General features: G+C 39.3%; 2 protein-coding genes across 4 annotated transcripts; both read left to right on the top strand.

Annotated features, from left to right (window-relative positions):
- The first annotated feature begins 144 nt into the window (after positions 1-144).
- LOC116249817 (uncharacterized) lies at positions 145-3,165 on the top strand. Of its 2 annotated transcripts, none has more exons than XM_031623100.2 (3): positions 145-594; positions 680-809; positions 2,847-3,165. In XM_031623100.2, the coding sequence occupies exons 1-3, from the start codon at positions 226-228 to the stop codon at positions 3,047-3,049; spliced, it is 702 nt and encodes a 233-aa protein (XP_031478960.1). In that variant the 5' UTR covers positions 145-225; the 3' UTR covers positions 3,050-3,165. The 2 variants fall into 2 exon arrangements, with proteins under 2 accessions (XP_031478960.1, XP_031478961.1); XM_031623101.2 differs by lacking the exon at positions 2,847-3,165 and adding an exon at positions 2,354-2,717 and having other exon boundaries at positions 146-594.
- A 7,964-nt stretch (positions 3,166-11,129) lies between these two features.
- On the top strand, positions 11,130-18,917 carry LOC116250593 (mitogen-activated protein kinase kinase kinase 5-like). Of its 2 annotated transcripts, none has more exons than XM_031624336.2 (11): positions 11,130-12,194; positions 13,112-13,888; positions 13,960-14,047; positions 14,718-14,780; positions 14,879-15,042; positions 15,135-15,210; positions 16,534-16,593; positions 16,681-16,788; positions 17,888-18,100; positions 18,177-18,275; positions 18,393-18,917. In XM_031624336.2, exons 1-10 carry the CDS (start codon positions 11,752-11,754, stop codon positions 18,246-18,248), a joined length of 2,064 nt encoding a protein of 687 aa, XP_031480196.1. In that variant the 5' UTR covers positions 11,130-11,751; the 3' UTR covers positions 18,249-18,275; positions 18,393-18,917. The 2 variants fall into 2 exon arrangements, with proteins under 2 accessions (XP_031480196.1, XP_031480195.1); XM_031624335.2 differs by having other exon boundaries at positions 11,132-12,194; positions 18,357-18,917.
- The last annotated feature ends 1,000 nt before the right edge of the window (positions 18,918-19,917 follow it).

Here is a 19,917-nt window from a genome sequence, read left to right as displayed (position 1 = left end):
TTAGACTGATTGCAAATACATGAGTGTTCATGTAATTTTGATTTATTACCTGACGCAAGACTGTTCATGACCGGGTCAGGTACATGTAAGGTTCACACACGAATCAAATGGGTTCGTTACATAAGATAAAACCCCAGACGTCCAAGTCTCTAAACCCCTAAACCCAAGGAAAGGGAGGTTCGCCGGCCGATAACCAAGAAGAGAGAGGGAGCGGGAGGGAGCACGATGATGCAGAAATGGCGTGTCGCCGCCACATTGTGTAGGGCGCAACCATCGTTGTCCAGGGCCCTTTCCTCCTCATCGTCGTCTTCGTTGCAGGAGCTGGCGATAGAAGCGGTGCCGAGGGAGTTCACGGGCAGGAGAGTCGCGGCTCGCGAGAGGGCGCAAGGGAGGATCCCGGCCGTGATCTTCGAGCGCAATAACTCCTTCCCCGTCTCCCGCAAGCGCCTCATCACCGCCGATCGAAACCACATCCTCACCCTCCTCGGCTCCGTCGAGGAGCCCTTCTTCCTCTCCCGCACCTTCGACCTCCGCATCCTCGCCGGCCCCGGCTCTTCTCATGTGCTCGAATCTGGCACCGTTTTGCCCATCAAGGTGAAGATCCCTTCCTGTGTGGTCCGGTTACTTTTCCAAACTTGTGTCCGGGGGGACTTTGAGGGATTTTGGTTGTGAGTTTCAGGTTCATCGTAATTCTGAAACGGGGGAGATCCTGAACTTGGTGCTTGTATGGGCGATGGATGGTGGCGAGTTGGAGGTCGATGTGCCGATCGTTTTCAATGGCGCGAGCGATTGCCCTGGCATTAAGAAAGGTGAATGTTTAATTGCAATTCTTTTTTTTGTTGGGAAATGCCGTGTTTGGGTTTCTTTGTTATCCATTACTTTTGATATCCACTTATGAACGTCTTCTCTGAATTCACTTTGGTCAAGTTGCTGGCGAACCTATTGCAATAATTGAATTAAGGAGCGGGAATTGCCATTTTGGGAAACCTGATTTGCTTATTGTTGATCAGAATGAAGTCAAACTTTGATAATAGTTGTATGAATTCGGATAAGCTTGCGCCTTCCGTCTTGTAATGGTAATTAGATTGAATGGTTATGGCTTGACATGATTGAATTACAGAAAACTTTTGAACATACGAACATCGTTTTCTGCTTTCTCATGCTGATCTGAATCATGAAATGTTCTCCTTTCGCTTTGAAATCGTTGTTTATCCATGCATTGGCTGTCCTTCCTATGGAAAGGAGAGGACGTAAAAGACTTCTCAAAATTTATCAGGAAGATCAACTAGTTGGCATTGAATGAATTTATCTGGATAGCTGAGATTGATAATAAAAAAGTGGCATGCTTGTGAGCTAAAAAATTCTCTTTGAGTTGTCTTGTTCTACTTATGGACCTCTTAAACCCGTCAGGCATCCGTCCCATGTTCACAAAAAGAAATTACACATCCGTGAACTGCCCACTAGTATGTATCATACAGAAAAAGGCTTGGACTGCTTGTGTTCTTTATTTATGCAGTTGAAATTTTTGTATGAATCGCCTAGATGGGACAGATTTAGGAAATTCCTCGTATGCTGCTGTCTTTTGCCTGTTCACTCAGAGAAGTTTTTTTCATCATTCATTTCATAATTAGGATTGCTTACATTTGTTCTGGACTACGTTGAAACTGATTGTTGGATGGGGTATTAGGATTATTTAGTTACCCGTTATCCTAAAAATTCTTATGCATATGTATCCTATTGAAGTTAGAATTATCAACAAATGTATACATCTTCATAGAATTAATATAATAGGAGGTTAATTACCTTGTACATCAATTGGATTAACATGTTGAAAGGATAGCCCACAGCACGCCTAAAAATGCTGTGAACTTAAGATGCTATCAGATCGCAGCATATTTAACCTTATGCATATCTTGTCAGCATATTTGACCTTAATTATGAGGCATGGGTTTCCTCTTCAAATCGACCTCCCATACAGTTCTCTTAACCTTATTTGACTAACCTGCAATTTTCTCGCTTAATGCTTTGAAAGAATGTGAATGTTGTTTCTTATGCATCAGTGGCTATGGATTCATTTGTCATGTCCTATGTAGTTCACCTTGACTCTCTAGGCTCGTCTGTGCCTAGGATCATATTGGAGCCTAAGAGAATAATAGATCATGGGAGCTTGAGTTTTTGTCTTTTCTGATTTTTTAATGTTTTCAAATACTAAATTATGTGTGGTTTTTAACTAGGATGTTGTCAGAATCCCTCCTTTCTAAAGATGATCTTGTGGTCTTTGCAAGACGTTCTCAAAAACCTTATCCCTGTTAATTAAAAATGTCAAGAATCAGTGTTTGGTGTATTGGGACAGGATGTGGCCGTCAGCTGGGAAGCCGTGGTTCAACTCTCCTGAGCATTACTACTTGCAGAAGGTGAAGCATGGGTTTGGGGATGTACGCTAAGGGCTTTTTTGTGGTGTTGCATATGTGCTTATATGCCAAGTGCCAAAACCAACATTGGGAGCGTGATGTAGCCGTGTAGCCTGTGTTTTGACCTTGGCAACCAAACCCAGGTTAACTTTAAATACCAAAACTAACATAGCAAGCGTGGTGTAATTTCTTTGCACTTCTGGCAAGTGGCAACAAAACCCGGGTCACAGGTTATTTGATTAAACTTGTATCAAGTATAATGCTGTAAATGTAATGACCATGGTGATAATGTGTTTGTTTGATTTTCCTAGTTGTGATGACTTGTTTGCTTATATGATACATAAGACTAATCACTAACCTGTTTCATTCGTATGCTCTTTGTGATAAGTTGGTAGATGTCTTCCAGAATTAATCACATCCTTCGCTTTGGTGTAGGAGGCGCACTAAGGAAGATCAGAACCAGTCTGAAGTACCTCTGCCCTGCTAACAATATTTTGCCTAAAATTGACGTTGATTTGAGCAACCTTGATATTGGAGATAGAATTTTTATGCGAGATATTAAAGTTGATCCTTCGTTGAAGCTTTTGAGCAAAAATGACACATTTCCTATATGTAAGATTGTCTCAGAAAAATTGTAGCAGTGAAATGTTGTAGATCTTCTGTTCAACAATTTCAGTCCCAGACAGTTTTTATGCGATGTCTGATAAGTGACTTCAGAAATTGTTTTTTCTGTGTTAAGAGTTGAAGTTGGGCATGTTTGTATTGTGGTTGTTCTCTTCCAGTATTCCAATCATGGCTGTTGACTCTTCCAACTCGGTGGACGACAAGCGATAGTTTGATACCTTGGATGGCTTTGTCCGGGTATAACTGCAGTTTCCATCTGGAAACTGTTCCTGTGCCAATTAACTGCTAGTGAAACTGGTTGCCGCAAAACCAGTTGATGTTGCTTCGGCTCAATAACTCACTCCAAAATGGAGTTCATGTGGGGCATCCCTTGAAACTGCAATCTTTTATCTATGATCAGAACTTGTTGAATAGCAAAGCCTGTGTAATATGGCTCGTCTGAAGCTGCGGGTTTCCATAAAGATGCTGATTCAAAGCCATTTTTCCAAGTAACTGGGAGGTGACAATTTGGGAGAATTTGATGGAAATAAATTGTAGGGGATCCAAAAGGGAATGCCTTTCCCAATGAATTTACTGGAGATTTGCGTTGTTTAGATACATCTTTATTGAAGGTCTATTAGACAACTGGATCTTTTCATGAGAATGGCAGTTAACTTTTCTCTGTCAACACATGCATCTGAGAAAAATTGGCTTCAGATATATTCACTTCAAATTTTGACTACTCCACCAATTGTGCGCTATATGACAACGTGGTTTCCATCTGAATTACTCATGCTCCACTCTTGAGCTTCAGTAATCGATCATGTTAGTTCCAGCAGTCTGTTTATTTTTCACCAACTAACTGGAGGTAACCGTTGCCAACTACAGAAATTTCAGTGCTTCCATTTGTTCAATTCTATTCGCATGCATGATCCCGTTTCCAAAACATGGTGTTCGGATCTTGAAATTCTGGGGTCTTCATTGTTTTGATGCTGTTCAAGCACAATATGAAAATGAATGCTTTGGTCATGCTGCCGGTTTTATTACATTGATTTTCATCTGATGGCTATGCCTAATCATGTTGGCAGGCTGACTTGGTTTCAGGCTTGTCATCAGGTCTTATGCCCTAGAAGTTCTTTTCTGGTACAAAGTGATTCTGCCCATAGTTGCTAATTTCAGCACGTTTTAACCACTTCATTCCATGAAAACTTATTTCTAAAGCAAAATTAGCCATAATCAATTTCCTCTCGGTTCGACCGCCTGATGTCTGATCGATGGGAATTTTGTGGTTATTTTAATGGGAAATCTTAGAACAAATAGACGGGAAAAAAGTTTGTGGAAAAACAAATTCTCCTTTGGATATTTTCATCCCCTCTTTTCTCTCTTTCTACACTTTACCTCAGGTGACGGTCAAACTCAATTCAAAAGCTAGCTCATAAGACCAGGTCGTCACATTTGAACCCAAGTCGCAAATGGGAAAAGCTGGTACGATTACTTGTAGTTGTCATTTATAATCATAAGAATCCTTCTCGAGTAAACCCATGTCCAGGGTTAGCCGGTCACGTTGAATACAAGGGTATGTTGTCGTCGTACGCGGAGACAGGAGACCAACACCGTTCATTCAATAGACTGTTGGAAAGTCGCCCCAAGAAATCAGGGTCAGCCTTTTCTCTTCGAACAAGTTTCCCGGCAAGGGTATGGACGGAGAAGGTCGTCTTCCGGTGGGTCTTGAACGTTGCATGACCCATAACAATTCATTTGGATCTGGAGTTTGGTGAGAGAAAGAACTGAACAAATATTTGCGTAAGAGCTATAGGGCCCAATTAGTTCAAATATGGAGCTGGACATGGCTTATAGGATCTAACATGCAAACTCAAGCGACATGTTTCTGCCGTTCAAACTCAAGGAGTTTGAATTCAGGGCATGATCCACAAGATCTCACATTTCATGAATCTCAGGTTACTCGAAGTGTAACTTAAAATTTTAGTAACATCAAAATTCAGTCTAATTCAATATCTTCAAGCTTTGAGTCGGAACCAGCCCCATCTACACGAGTCTAATTCGTTTAGTTTAACTCATTTAACTTGTTAACTCATTTAGTTGCTACTTTGTTTAACTATTTTCTCATTATAATTCAACATTCATTATGTAGTCGAGCCAAGTCGAGTTTAAGCGATTCAAATTCTTACAACTCGTATTCGACTCGTTTAACATTTCGAGTATGAGCTCGACTTATTTATAAACGAGTCGAGTTTGAGTCGAACTTGAGCTAGCTCAACTCGTTGTGCAGCCCTAAAAGGAGCGCTTGAAGACGTCATATCCTGAAAGACCCAACAATGAATAGATTGCATTTGAGTCTCCTACACATGAGGAATTTCAGCACAGGAGAATGGCAGGTGAAAATGGTAGAGGTGAAGACTCATGAACAAGAAATGGGCCCTATAGCGTGCTCCCTTTGTCTTCGATTGCCTCCTGGGTTAGTGAGTCCAGGCAATCTCATGAGCTTGACTTGACTGGATTTCTTACCTTACATTCAGAGTGCATTGACTTGGCCCCATGATGCATGAATGGAAACGCAATCATCGAAGCTACGATCAGCTTCTGGTCACCGCTAAAGCATTCTAGTTGTCAAGCGGAGAAATTTCACAAAAAACGTTGGGGATTCACAACCATGTGACTCGAACCCGAAATCGCCGGGTCCTGGTAATGTGAGTACGCAGTGAGAGACCTACTTAGGTGAGCCTTGGAAGCATCTGCATTAGGCAATATGTAGAAACAAGACCAAGAAAATGATGTTCATAAAAATGGAAAATCTTGTTGGTGGATGGACTTAACTTGGACATTTTGTCTCGTGTGAATCTACCAATGTTCGGACAATGAAATCGAATCTGGATCTGCCTGCCTAGCGTAAGATCCAATACTGAGTATATCATATCCGAATTGGATATCGGAGTTGTATTCAGATCCAGTTGTGAAACTGCACATGGAATCTGAATTTCTTTGGTAAGTACAGAATCTAGTTTTCTTTACTAGGCCTGGTTAGGTGGTCTTGAAATCATATTGGTAGTTGGATATGTCCGATCCATTGAAAGGGCTTTCGCCTATTGCCATTTTCACTTTGAACTCAATCTGCCAGAGTTTAATCCAGGCTGGTGCGGATCTGACATTGGACCCATCTGCCAAATTTGTTTTAGTCTGCATTGATATGCCTACAAACTTTGAAAATCTTTGCAAATTTGACCAATGATTGTTAAAAAGTTTATTGAGAAATATTTTTTTGTGGACATAAATCAAATAGGGATGCCCGTTTTTGGGCTTACACGTTGCTTATAATTTTTTTTTAAAAAAAAATAAGCCACCTTTTATAATTTTCTTAAAAGGGACATATTTATCTTGGAAACTGACGAAGGGTTGTTCTGCATTTTTGTTAACCAGAAAAGGGAAAAGTTAGCTTAAAACTATGAGAATATAACCTAGCGATGGAGGATCGTTGAAACAAGACATGCAACTAATTGTTTTCTATTTTTTCGACTTAGCGAAAATTCATTCAGCCCTTTGTTTCATACTTTTTTTTTTGTTTTTTTTTTTCTAAAAGTGCAACTTTTATTAGAAAATTGATAAAGAGCAGTCATTTTAAAAAATATATATATATAAGGAAAAATAAGCCCAAGAAAGGAAATTATGCCTGGTCTAGTCTCTTGGCATGTAAACAACATGTCGCTAGTTCGATTTTCATGGTTGCTATTCTGTTGAACAGTCACACAGAGTTCAGAAGTCCGCCCCTATACTCCACAAGTCAGCTTTTCGAACATCACCCTCCCTCGTTCCCTTGCAACGAAAGAAAGGAAATTATTCTAACTTAATACGTCCGTACAGTCAATTTGTAATTCTACAACAACCTCATTTAATGGCCTTATTAATTCTTCACTTGTAATAAACTAAGACCAATTCAAACTAAAAAGGAAAAGGACAGGCCGCAGTTAAAGGAAGTTATGCCTTTCACAATCATCTTCAAAAGGGTTTGAAATATGCAGCAGAAATGGGCCCTCATTTTTCCTGTTCAAGAAAGAACCCCTTTTTTTTCAAAGAATAGATCTTTAAGGGGCCCCTTCCATTATTCTAATTTGAGACCCAATTTAACGTGAGGCCCTTCTTAATAAACCACATAATTGGAAACCATAAGTTTAAGATCTGGAGGTAAAAAACTTTAATTCTTGTTACAATAGTATATTTTAGGTAGTTCGCATTTTAGATCCGGACCTCAAATTAAATCTATGTCAATAGAATGACCCCTACTCGAAAAACTGATATTCATTAAGGTTCTCCAGCTTGCAGATCATTTGGATCTGGTTGGTATTTTTCACGGTCCAAATGCAACAAATATTTGTAGTAGAACTTTTCCTCCATTGAATGGAGCTCAATTGAAATCTGATTAGGTCGGTTTTAGGAACAAATTGTGATTGGGCCGATGATGCAACTGGTGAGGTAAACTTGAGACATGTCAATTGCTAGTTGAAACATGGTCATAAATAATGTTTCGAAGTTTTAAATGGCGAGGTTTTTCGTGGGTATAATACGACGAGTTTGAAAAAAAAACCGGAAAAATAAGGTAATTTTTTTAAAATTAAAAAAAAAAACTAAAAATATGAAAAAAATAAAATAAGTGAAACTAATAACACAAACATCAAAAGATAAGTATATTTACAACAAATAAAACAACAAAAAATAAAAAACTGTTTGGCATTTAAACATAAGAAAGTGAAAAAAGCAAAAAAAAAAAACTGTTAAAAATGCGTTAAAACATGTTTTTAAAGTTTCTTAAAAAAACTACTTTTTTTTAAAGTTTTAAACAGTAATTTAATTTATCGCATTTTTTTCAAAAAAAATGTATTTTTTGTGACACTGGTTGAAACTAATTATTGTTGAAGACAGCACATTTACAACCCTAACAGGATGCTACCGTCCCATGTGTTTATTTCAAAATTGGTGTAGATGCATTGAACAGTAACATACTTTTTAATACTATTGTCAAACGGCCTCTTAAGATTACAGAGCATTAATGGTGGATGGTCTCCATGGATTAATGGCAGAGAGCCTCCACTTAATGAAGAGTCTACAAAATGCGGCTGGCACAAGCACCTGGTGCTTTGATTCTTGTGAATGTTACTCTGGCCTCGGGTTTGATTCTTGTGAGTGTTACCCTCCATTCCGCATTCAAGGTTTAGACCTAACATCAACTTATTTTTTGTTTTTTTTTTTCTTTCACATGAGAAAACTCACATGAACCCTAATGAATGTAGATCAATAATTCTAAATCAGCTCTAAAAACAAGCATACGTCCTCAGGGCGGAGTAATAGTCTCTGGGTACTTTTATTGAACAAAAAAGTCTCTCATGTAAACAGTTTTCTTGTACGTTTTGGTTGAAATTTTTTCTTCCTGCGCAAGTTGGCATCAATTGTATAAAGAAACGGTCGGTGGAATCTTTTCTCTTTCTTTGTTTTGTTTTATAAGGCTGCAATGACGATGCTATCGATAATCGATGAGGTATTTGATGCTATCAAACACGAAGTTACATGACGATATGAAACCAGGATTCGGCAGCCCCGTATGCGGACAGAGAGTTCATCGATTATTTTTGCCAACTTTATTACGTACCAACTCAACTTTTATTACTGTTTACTACGTAAACTTTCATCATCAACTCCAAGCAACGCGTTTGCTTGTCATCGACAGTAAGAAAAAGGCTCTTCCTCCACAGTAAACAAAAACAAAAAAAATAATGTTCCCAACTTATATTTTTAATACGACGTCATTTTATTCTAAATCACCAACCACTACCCGGTGCTCATCCTCACCATCCAAATCCAGGTCATACTTTTTTTTTTCTAGGGTTGCAAAATATAAAATGACTTTTTTCATTGGAAAGTTATTCTTGAGTTGTGACTTAACAGCAATTAGTGGCGGGAGATTGACTTGGTCAGATCGTCAGGTAAGTCAGAGTGAAAGAAAAGAATGAACCGTTTGTTGATTGATTCAACGACGGGTCTCGACTCTCGTGCTAGACCAGGACTAGCCTTACACTGCACGTGGGTTGAGCTGTAAATAAATCAAATTCGAGGGCCGAAATTCGAGATCCCAGTCTCCTTTTTGCCAGAACCCTTAATCTCTCCTCTTCATGATCCTGGTTGAAAACAAAGTGGGCGTTAAATTCGCTGGGAACCAATGGAATTTTAAAAGTGTTAGTCTCATTTTTAAATTTGAAATCAAAATTTCATACTATCAAACACAACAAAGGAAAGTAGAAACTTGAATTTTCATTCCAATTACTGTTTGAGGTGAGATCTAATTTAGTTTTAGAATCAAAATTTTCTTGGTCAGAATTTCAAACCACTAAATCCCCCGAAAAGAAAAGAAAATAAAGTAAAGATGTTGGGCAACATCGGCTTATTCCAAAACTCATATAAAAACTAATTGGTAGGTTGGGTTTTAGTAATTGTTAATATTTATAAATGAGTTGTTTTTTTGAAAAACAAAATAAATGTCGCAAAAAACGTTTATAATCCTTTTGAAACGTCAGGTTAACGCTGGCTACCAGGTGGGTTGAAATCTGCGTAGCTATAGAAACTGGTTTTGAATGAGTCATATTGAACTGTAGACCTCCCAAGTCCAATCCATGGACGCTCTTATTATTCTGCATGAAAGACCCCACGAGACAAGTGACAGTTCAAACCAAGACGGCAACACGCCACTTTTCTTGGGATATCTTCATAAAAATGGAACCACATGTCAAATTCATTCTTAATCATGAAAATCATCAGTCTCGAATCGTTAAATGGAGGGGTTCTCTTCTTCTTCTTCTTCTCCTTCTTTGAATAACTTTCTTTCTACTTCAATGATTAGCCATGAATATAAATACTCAGCACCTAGTTAATCGTGTTTGATTTGATTGAGTTGACTCTAGGCTTGAAGTCCAAGGTGATAAACTGTTAATAGAAATGCTTTTCTTCATAAAAATTTTCCTGTTACCTCGCATCTCATTTCTTTTCCAGATTAATAACATATACTCTCTCCCCAACAAAATACTGATTATTTTTACGGCACCTATTCTCCTTGTCATGTCTCTTTGTGTGTTCAATTACTCAGAAACATAAATCCTAGGGATTCAGAGTGTTGATTTCTAATAAAACCTTGAAATCTGTGCTCAAAAGATGCAACAATCACACCATAAACTTCTAAAACTCGCATCAAGTCTGCGCTTTGTTGAAACTGTGAATTTAAGGTGTAGTCGAACGCCGTAGCACGAACAAGATGGGCCTTTGTCGTAAGTTGACGGTCCTAAACTTTGACACACAGAAGAGGCAGACATGTCTCTCGCTCCAACAAACATTTATTTCGAAAAGCGAAGTACTTTCATCTATGTTTTTTTCTTTCCAGTGCTTGCATAATCATGAACTTTCCCTGTCCATTCCTTGCCTCTATCCCGCTTTTTTCAAGTGTTGTTGTTCTATGACTACCTTTTCGACATTAATTCTATCAGCTTTATGCAATCCTCCAAAAGTTAGGAGGTGTCTCTGGTTTCTTCCCCTTTCTCGTTTTCTATAATTGGGAGGCCACATTTATGGCCTATGGCCTAGGGACTGTCATGATAGATGCTGACAAGAAAATGAAAAGTTCAGCACCTTTCCAACAGTGAAAGAAATAAAGCAAATGGGAGCAAACAAAATGTAAATTGAGGTAACCAAACATTTGGTAGTTTCAAAGTTGAAACGGAAGAATGCTTCGAAAAAGTTTGCCACTTTCACCATTCTTTTCTGCTCTTACTGCTCCTATAGTACAGAAGCAACAGTGATGGAGATGCAAATCAAATTTCTACCGCTCTTAATCTGTCCTGGTTAAGAGCGGGTTGTAATAGAATAACCTGTTGTTACTCGAGATGACTTGATCATAAAGCGGGTTATAATAGAATATGATGAATGATACACCAACTAAGAATTTGTTGTCACCGTGGGGTTTTTTTTACATTGACAAACTCCAACCAGAAGACGAGAGAGATGATACCAAGAAGCTGCTAGTAGAGTTTTAAATCAATTGAATTTAATCTATAAAAAGCACCAGCGAATTCAAAATCTGCCAAAATGGAGATGCCCAATTTGTAGCAGTTGTGGAAGACTGGGAGGTACGTAGAAGGCATGCAAACTTTTCCTCGCAGCGACTGTTTCTACGGTACTGGAAATTCCAGTGGGAGGTCAAGTGGGAGAAGCGTCTCTAGTGGACTAAGGGGAGGAAGCAGCGGTAGTGTGGTGAGAAATGATGGGGAAGCTTCTTCAAGGGGATGCAAAACAGGGAAGCTTCTGCTGCATTGACCAAGCGTAATAGTGTGGGGAAATGGGAGAAATATAAAAGAGTTTGGTTGAACAGCCACGGGTGTAAAACGAGGGGCATTGACTTGGGTAGGGGAGGGAAGAGTAGAGGGGCGTTTCATGGTAAAGCCGTTTGACCATCAATTCGCCTTTTTTAATTGGATGTAAAGAGTATTCTTCAAGAGTATTCTTCCTCTTGCCCTCTTCTCCTTCCTCTCTGCTCTCACTTCCATCACACGGCTCCACGAGAGAGGCGCAGCAACGGTTGGTATTTCTTGGTCGAGCGAAGAGATTTGGAGGGGTAGGTGAAGCAAAGTTCAGAGAGAGAGAAAGAGGTTCGAGCTTGTCCCTCTAAAGCTATGATCGTCGATCTCGCATGATGAGTTGGTGGAAAGCCAGCGGAAAGAGTCGTTCTTCTTCTTCAAATTCTATACAGTCACCAACTTCTTCCGCTTCTTCTGCTTCTTCTCCCTTCTCACCCAGTCGAACATGGAGCCCCAAGGACGGTGGAAGCTTCAAAAACGGCTGGGGACAGAACCAGCCCCGCAAAAGGCTAACCAGGCAGCGGAAACTCAGATACCTCACTGACGCGGAAGCCGGTCTTCCCTCACCGGCTTCCGGTTCCCAGACGTCGACCGTGGTTGAGATGTCTTATCCGGATACAGCGCTGCCGTCACCGGAGTCATTTGGATACTCACGTGCGGACTCCAGTAGTACCTGGCCATCCAATTCAAGTTGCTGGCGTTTGCCTTCTCCTGGCCAATCAGAAAGAACCCATCACCGTACTTCCGCGTCTGACTGCAATTACGAAAACGGCAGGTGATTTCTTTCACCACGTTTAATTAATCAGTCCCTATGTTTTCATCGTGGTTTCTGTAGTCAGACTATTCTTCGTTTGCAACTCCTGGTTTCTTGGTTTCCTTTTTCTGTTTATCTTCACATTGCAAACATCTTTTGGTTGTTCTACTTTGGGAAATACATTTAAGGGGAGTGACGAGATGGTTCACTGGGTCACGGAATTGAGATGGATTGCAATAAAGCCATACCGCTTCGATAATTTTGTGTGCTTAGCGATTGATAGGTTCTCGAATACATATGAAGTTTGTCAGATCTACGAACAAGCATGGATATTTTGGTGTTAATAGTCTGGCGGTTGGGGTCTCCTCTTTGGTGAACCTTCGTGTCAGTCTTACAAAACATGGTCGACTTGGAGACTATTATAGGATGATTTATCATCAGATTTGATCTTTTGGTTTATGGATATAGTTTTCCGATGGAAGGACCAAAACACCATTCTTCCTGTAGCTCAGTTTTCCTTGTCGTTCTTCTTTTCTGAAATATTCTTTTGACCCTTAAACTTTCATTCTACTCTTTTCCTTTTTTCCTGCTTTTGCTATTATTGCAAACTGCTGTGCTGGTGCCAACAAATCGTAGAACTCCCATTCCCGACCGTTTAATAATGCACCATCTCATAAACAATGAGGTCATTTTCTGGTCTAGTTTTAAAGAGGCCCAGCTTGGAATTATACTTTGCATTTCTGTTTTCGTTTGCTGGAAAAGTTTATTTCGTGGATGTCTGATATCGTGTCTGCTCTCGCTGAACAATTCTAGATCTTTAATCTGCAATCTCATTCCATTCTTTTGGAGAAAATAATACGCTTTGAATCAGAGTGAGTATTGAAGTTCTCAATAGTTTAATAAAAAACAAAGTGCTGATTGGATAATCTCTTTCACAGTTCACTTGGTTTGGCGACAATTCAGAAGAGAACATTTCATGTTTATGCGCGATCTTATGGATATCCTCTGGAGCACACTAAGGAGGTCGATGTTCAACACTCCACTTACAAGGTGCATCATATCGACACGCCAGATGTCATTGCAAAAAGTGCTCCTTCTAGTGGCTTGTCGAGCCCCAACCAAAGTCCTCGCAGATTAAGTACTGGAGACCGTTTTCTGTCTTCTTCGGGATATGGTGAAGAATTGCACGCTTACCATCCTAGGGAGAATCCCTTTCTATTTCACGATCTATCTAATAGCCTTCCTCCTCAAGGTATAGGGGGAACAGTTTTACCCGTTCCAGGCCACTCTTTCCATCATAGCCCTGGAAGGAAAATAACTGTCTCCATATCTCAAAATGGACTAACTTCTGCAACGAGCTCAAAAATGTCTCAGGAGAGCTCCCCTGTTGTGCCTGAGGTTAGCAATGTCCACCCGCTACCACTTCCTCCACCAGCTGCAGCTTCTAGGTCTTCTTCTTCTCTGCAAGTAGTTGCATCTTCTAAGTCATCATCTTCTTCTCCACAACCACCTGCATCTTGTAGGCCATCATCTTCTTCTCCACAATCATCCTCTAGGCCATCATCCTCTTCTCCACAACCACCTGCATCTTCTAGGCCATCATCTTCTTCTCCACAACCAGCTGCAACTCCAAATTCATCAACAAGGACAGCCTGGCAAAAGAAATCTATCATTGGGTGTGGTACATATGGGAGAGTTTATCGTGCTATTAACAGGTAGGCTCTTTATACGCACATTCCTTCGCTTTGTTCCCTTAGTTATCAAACATGCTTTTTTTGTTTCGCAGTGAGACTGGTGCAACTTGTGCAATGAAAGAAGTCTGTCTAGCTCCAGATGATCCCAGTTCTGCTGATAGCATAAAACATTTGGAAAAGGTTGTGACTGATTGGTGCTTGTATTTGATGCTTTATCATCATCTTAGTTTTTCTTAACAAATATTTTAGCTTAAAACTGGAGGGAGATTGTGTGAATGGTAAATTCTGATACAATTTTTTTAAGCATTTATGGAATCATATTCTTAGGTTATCGGCTTCACCTCTACTGTTTCTTCCCACTGGTTGTGTTCATTAAAGATTTTACTTTTGTCAATAACATGATCCTATCTGATTCATCTACTGTTTTCTTAATGAAGAAATGGCATTTTGTTTTCACCTTCTTGATTGACTTTTTATTCAGTTGCCATTTTGTGACTTCATTTGGTCTGATTCACCTACTGTTTTCTGAATAATGAAGAACCGGTATTTTCTTTTCACCTTCATGCCTTACTTTTGTTTGGTACCCTTTTGTTGGAGCTTTAGTCTAACAACGCTTTATAGGGGAAAAGGGACCAACAAACATAGTTTGAGTGGGTTTGCACTTAATCCCCGTCCAAATCAGTGAACCTTGCAATGCTTTACAATTTTTTTTGTGTGTTCAAAGTCTAAGGTTCACCTGTTTTCAAATGCATGAACTTTTAATGATCCAGCATCTTTTGTCCTCATCCTGCATCTTTTTCTAGGAAAATAATTTCTGTTTTATCTGATTGTTGGTGGGTGATTTTTGCAGGAAATAGAAACTCTTAGCCAACTTAAACATCATAACATTGTGCAGTATTATGGAAGTGAAGTGGTGAGTTGCATATGCGATTGACTTGTGTACCTTCTAGACTTATCCTGTCTAATTCTCTGTTAAGGAATGAGTAAGAGTTTATCATTTTTCTTGTTCAGGTTGAGGACCACTTCTACATATATTTAGAGTTTGTGCATCCTGGTTCAATCACAAAATTTATTCAAGAGTCTGGTGGGTCTCTTCCTGAAGCTGTCGTTCGCAACTTCACTCGTCACATACTTTTGGGCTTGGCATACTTGCACAGCAAAGATGTCGTACACAGGTGACTTCAGATGTGTATATATATATGCACGAGGATTTCTCAATCTTGAAGACATCTAAGACGGATTTTACTGTCTTATTGTTTCTCTGTAGGGATATCAAGGGTGCGAACCTATTGGTTAACGATCGTGGTGTTGTTAAGCTTGCAGATTTTGGGATGGCAAAATATGTACATCCTTTGACTTAGTACTCTTAGTATTTGTAGTTGGAAAATTTTGAATAAGTTGGGCCAGCTTATGCATGTTTGTACTGGTTTCAATTTTCATGTTATTCCCATATTACATCTAAGGCTGCACTCTGTGTTTAGGATTCCTTATTTTTGTAATATGGGGATAAGCTTCATCAATCTTGGTAATTTTATTTATCTAGGATCTGTGTGGTGTGGTTTTCTTCACGATATTGATTCTTTAGCATTACCTGCTAAACAGATCATAGCCACAAGGCATGCCAGTGAATGGCACTGTGACACTGTCGCAATATTGAGTTCGGATATTAGTGCTAATAATCTACTTGGAGTCTGAGGCTTCACAAACAAAACTGCTAGTGAACAGAAAATTTGGCTTTATGCTACAACATTATTGATGAACTTGAAAACTTCTGATGCAAGAATTTGATTGTCGTTGTGCTTGCTCAACCTTCCCATTATGGACAGGAACATGTGATTGGCTAAGTGAACTGAGGCCTAATATCATTAAAGCTACCTCTTTTTTCTTTCTTCTTTGCATTTCATAATCGTCAATTGTGCTAACCGCTAACATTTCATGACAGTTCAAAAATCAGTCAAATATGCATATATAGGAATATAAGTCAACTGTTTTCAGTTTGATGCAGGCATGACTATATGTAACCTAACAATATTGCTATTTGAATGAAAAATCAGTAAAACTGGAATCAAGCCAGGGGGAGTAATCACCAAGAAGGACATATTTTTTAATATTGAACGAAAAATGGTTAGGTGGTATGCATATAGAGGACTGGAGACCTTATATTTATCTCAAGAAACACTGTACTATTGGACATCTAACCCAAAATTGGTTGGCGTTCATAATGTTCCAGACTTTCTTTGCCTTAATGCTGAGTCAAGTTCGAGTTGTTGGTGAGACATCTGATCCAAAAACTGAGCCTTGCCAATTCAGTCCCTGCCATAGCAATCCTAAATGATTTGCCAAGCATTTAACAACATATCCTATATTGATGTCACAAAAGTTTTATATACGTAATTGAAGCAGTCAAGATAGAATACTAACTTGTTACGTCATGATCAGTGTAAACCATAGACTACCCTTATTTTGTTTCAGAAATTTTGAATGTAGGCATGTTGCCACCCTACTATGGGTGGACTATTTTACTCTACTTATATTATGGCATGTTAGTTTAGCTGCTTGATGTTGGTACTGATGTCATCCTCTAGGACTTGACTAAGAAGAGTATTACAAGTGTAATCCTCACGTTATATTATAGTTCCTCTAAATTGCATTCCTTTTTGTCCCAGTTGAGCGGGCAGCCTACACCACTGTCTTTGAAGGGATCTCCATATTGGATGGCACCAGAGGTAAAGTTTTTCACAATCTGTCATGAGTTTAGTTTGGTTCCTTGGTTTTGGATCATCCTCTGCCAACAGGGTTTCCTTCTTTTCCAGTTACTGCAGAAAGAAACTGGGCAGCACCTTGCCGTTGATATTTGGAGTTTGGGTTGTACTATCATTGAGATGATCACAGGGAAACCCCCATGGGGTGATTTACCGGGGGTAATCTCATGCAAAAATACGTGTGTATATGAATTTCACTGCATTATCATTCTTCTGAATAAAATTATGGGTGATATTAATTGTTACATGATTATGCAGTGATTCATTATGAGAAAAACTTTTGTATCAACCATAGTGCACATGAAGATTCTTATTAGTTGTGCTTTTTGCCACAATCACATTCTTTCAGCTGTCATCTCTTTGGAGAGGCCAGTAGCTGAGGCTGTGGACTAATTGTCGTCGAACTTTTTAATGAAACTAGCTTTGTTCTGTCTGCAGTTTTGGTTGTTTCCTTTGTGTTACTTGTATCAGAATACGAGTATTATGTTCATAAAGTTGATAATTAACAATAGTTGGATTCTTCCTTTATATCATTTCTGTTTCTATGTAGTGCTGAACAGCTGAACCTGTCAAATGTTACAATCTTATTTGTTCGTTTTCTTTCCTAACTACTTTACACCATTCAAGCCTTTGTCATACCTTCCTTGTCCTGGTTTGTTTAAAATGTTGGTCGTTTACCAATTATGACCATGCTAAACTTTCTCTGATGCGTTTATTGTACCCTTTCTTTTAGGATGTATTTATTTATATCTTTCTCCTTTAATCTTGACGTGCTTATGTTGGTACTTGCACTTGTTTTCCTTTTTAACTTTTTTCGACATTGTGGAGCATGGTAGGACATAAGTCTCATATTGCAGTCTTTAAAATTTTTATATAACGGGGAGCATCACTTATCACCAATAAACCACATTCCTAGTGATCTACCCTATCCTGCATAATTGTGATAAGATTGCCGTGGAAACTAAAGTTAGCTCACAATGCACACAGTTTTCCATTTTAATAAGTTTCTTTTCTGGTGGATACACATCTTTATGTGTTTATCTTCATTTCATCTGTGATAATCAAGAAAAAGCATCGTCAGAAGATTGAACAGCGTTAGAAGATTTAAGGTTCCTAAAGAATACAAGGTTCAGTAATAAAACTTTCTTCTGCAGTGTGTGCTAAAAGGATATAAGCTTCCGTAACAAAAGTTTCTTCAGTCTGTGTTTCTGCTTGTACTTTTATTTCATTTGTAACTGTTATCTTGTATCCTGTGCAGGCAGCAGCAATGTTCAATGTCATGAAAAGTAAAGTCCCACCTATTCCTGAAACTCTGAGTTCCAAAGGCAAGGATTTTCTTCGTTGTTGCCTGCAAATTAACCCAGAGGAAAGGGCAACAGCAATGGAGTTGCTTGAGCATCCATTTTTAGAAAACCCACTTCATCAGCAAATTTCCAGTTATCATCAGACGGTTTTAGACAACACAAAGCTGGTAAGTTCTTTGCTTTTTATGTTGCTTCCACTACTTACATGTATCCCTAAAGTATATTCATCACCCAACATTACAGGATATTGCAAGTAAATCAAGGGATAGAGCCAATCGAGCTACTAACAACAAAGCAACATTTCCGAGAATGTAGGGGGCAAAAACAGCAGACATCACAAAGGTGATGGTTTATGCAGTTCAACTTGCAAAAATCAATTTCCCTGTGCTATAACTTTTCTCAACCCTAATTATGATTTCTCAGTGAGCGTAACCTTGGTCATGTTGCACATTCCGGCAGCCAATCAACTCCATGTCGTTCTCCTCAGCATACCTTTGAGAATGTTTCTATTTTGTCTCCCCCAACAATTGGATGACACCATATAATCTTGACCTTACTGCAATTTTGTTGTGGAGAGAATCACGGAGGGCAAGAATAATGAGAATTGACAATGTGTGAGGATGGTTTGACAACTGAAGAAATCTAAATTCCACAGATCTGAAAAACAGAACGGAAGTTACAGTTAGCTGATACAGGCCCTGACTTGGAGCCTGATGCTACCATCTTTGAAAGGCATGTGGATGTGTGACTTGCATCTATTTTTTACTTATGCTGAAAAAGTGCAAGATCAGCCACTGCAGACGGTAAGGCTATGGAGGATTGGCAGTTTTTTGTGAGTCTAGTTTGTTCCCTAGTGTACAGTAACATCTCTCAGTCCTAATCCACATATCTGTGTTCTATTAGTTTTGGTGACGGCTATTGTATGTTGTAAGTAACAAGTTTGGAGGTCATTGAAAATAAGAGAGCTATTACCTGCTTCTTCTACCCTGCATTGTGAAACATGTAGATGTTGCCTAGCTAAACGTAAAAGTGTCACCATAGTCTCGAATTGCAGCTACCCTTCACGACTGCCTGAACCCCTAACTGTTCAACTAAATAAATCTGATACCTGGTTAAGAATTAAGAAACGCCCGTCATTTCATCCTAGCATTTCTTTTGACTGGGACTAAGAGAATATATAATGATTATCCCATTATCCATTGGGAGTGGGCTTAGCCGGGGCTTGCCGAGCCAAGCGGGTAGAGGCTTCATGTGGGATGCGACCTCCTAAAATTCTTCAGCTTTTCAAGTAACATGTCAAAAGATAAGTTCCCTATGCCTCACTCCGACAAGGTGTGTTTTTTAGTCAGTTCAGAATTCTCATGGTAATGTCAGCTTAAAATTGTTTATCTAAAACAAATTACGGGCAGCAAGCACAGATTTGGCGTGGTTAGATTAGGCGACGGGCACCACAAGCCTGGGGAAGAGGTGCTGCTGAGATGTCTAGAGATGATAATAAATGAGGACCAACATCAGGTTCGACTTCTCATCCTAACGAATGATGGTATTTGGGGAGGGGAGCTAACAAGCTTTATCAATCAAAATTTCCCGCAAATTTCTACTACGTGCGATGCACAGCTGGTTAGAAGCATTTCTGTAATCAAAAGGTAGCCCAGCAGCAGAAATCACCCATCTTTTAACAGTCAATCTGGAGAATCAGTCTTGTAAAGTGTGGCATGCCATTGAGGACTGTTACGCGTTTCAGGACTGTGCTGATTTAGGATCTTTGATCCCCATTGTTTATTGTGCATAATCTTCTATTTTTTTGGAAAAGGATGGGGGCTTAACCCCCGCACACGTTCTCTGGGAAAACAAATTAAGAGCAGAGAAGAACTAATAAGACTTCAAGTTCCCGGAATTCTTACAAGTTACTGAGTTCAGGACAAATCTGCACCGAGTATGAGTTTCTATAGGCTAGTGGGCATGAAGTCGGAGCTGAAGTTCA

The sequence above is a fragment of the Nymphaea colorata genome, chromosome 3 (assembly GCF_008831285.2).
Source record: "Nymphaea colorata isolate Beijing-Zhang1983 chromosome 3, ASM883128v2, whole genome shotgun sequence".
NCBI lineage: Eukaryota > Viridiplantae > Streptophyta > Magnoliopsida > Nymphaeales > Nymphaeaceae > Nymphaea > Nymphaea colorata.
Note: the sequence above shows the minus strand (reverse complement) of the source record. Positions and strands in the feature narration are given on the sequence as shown.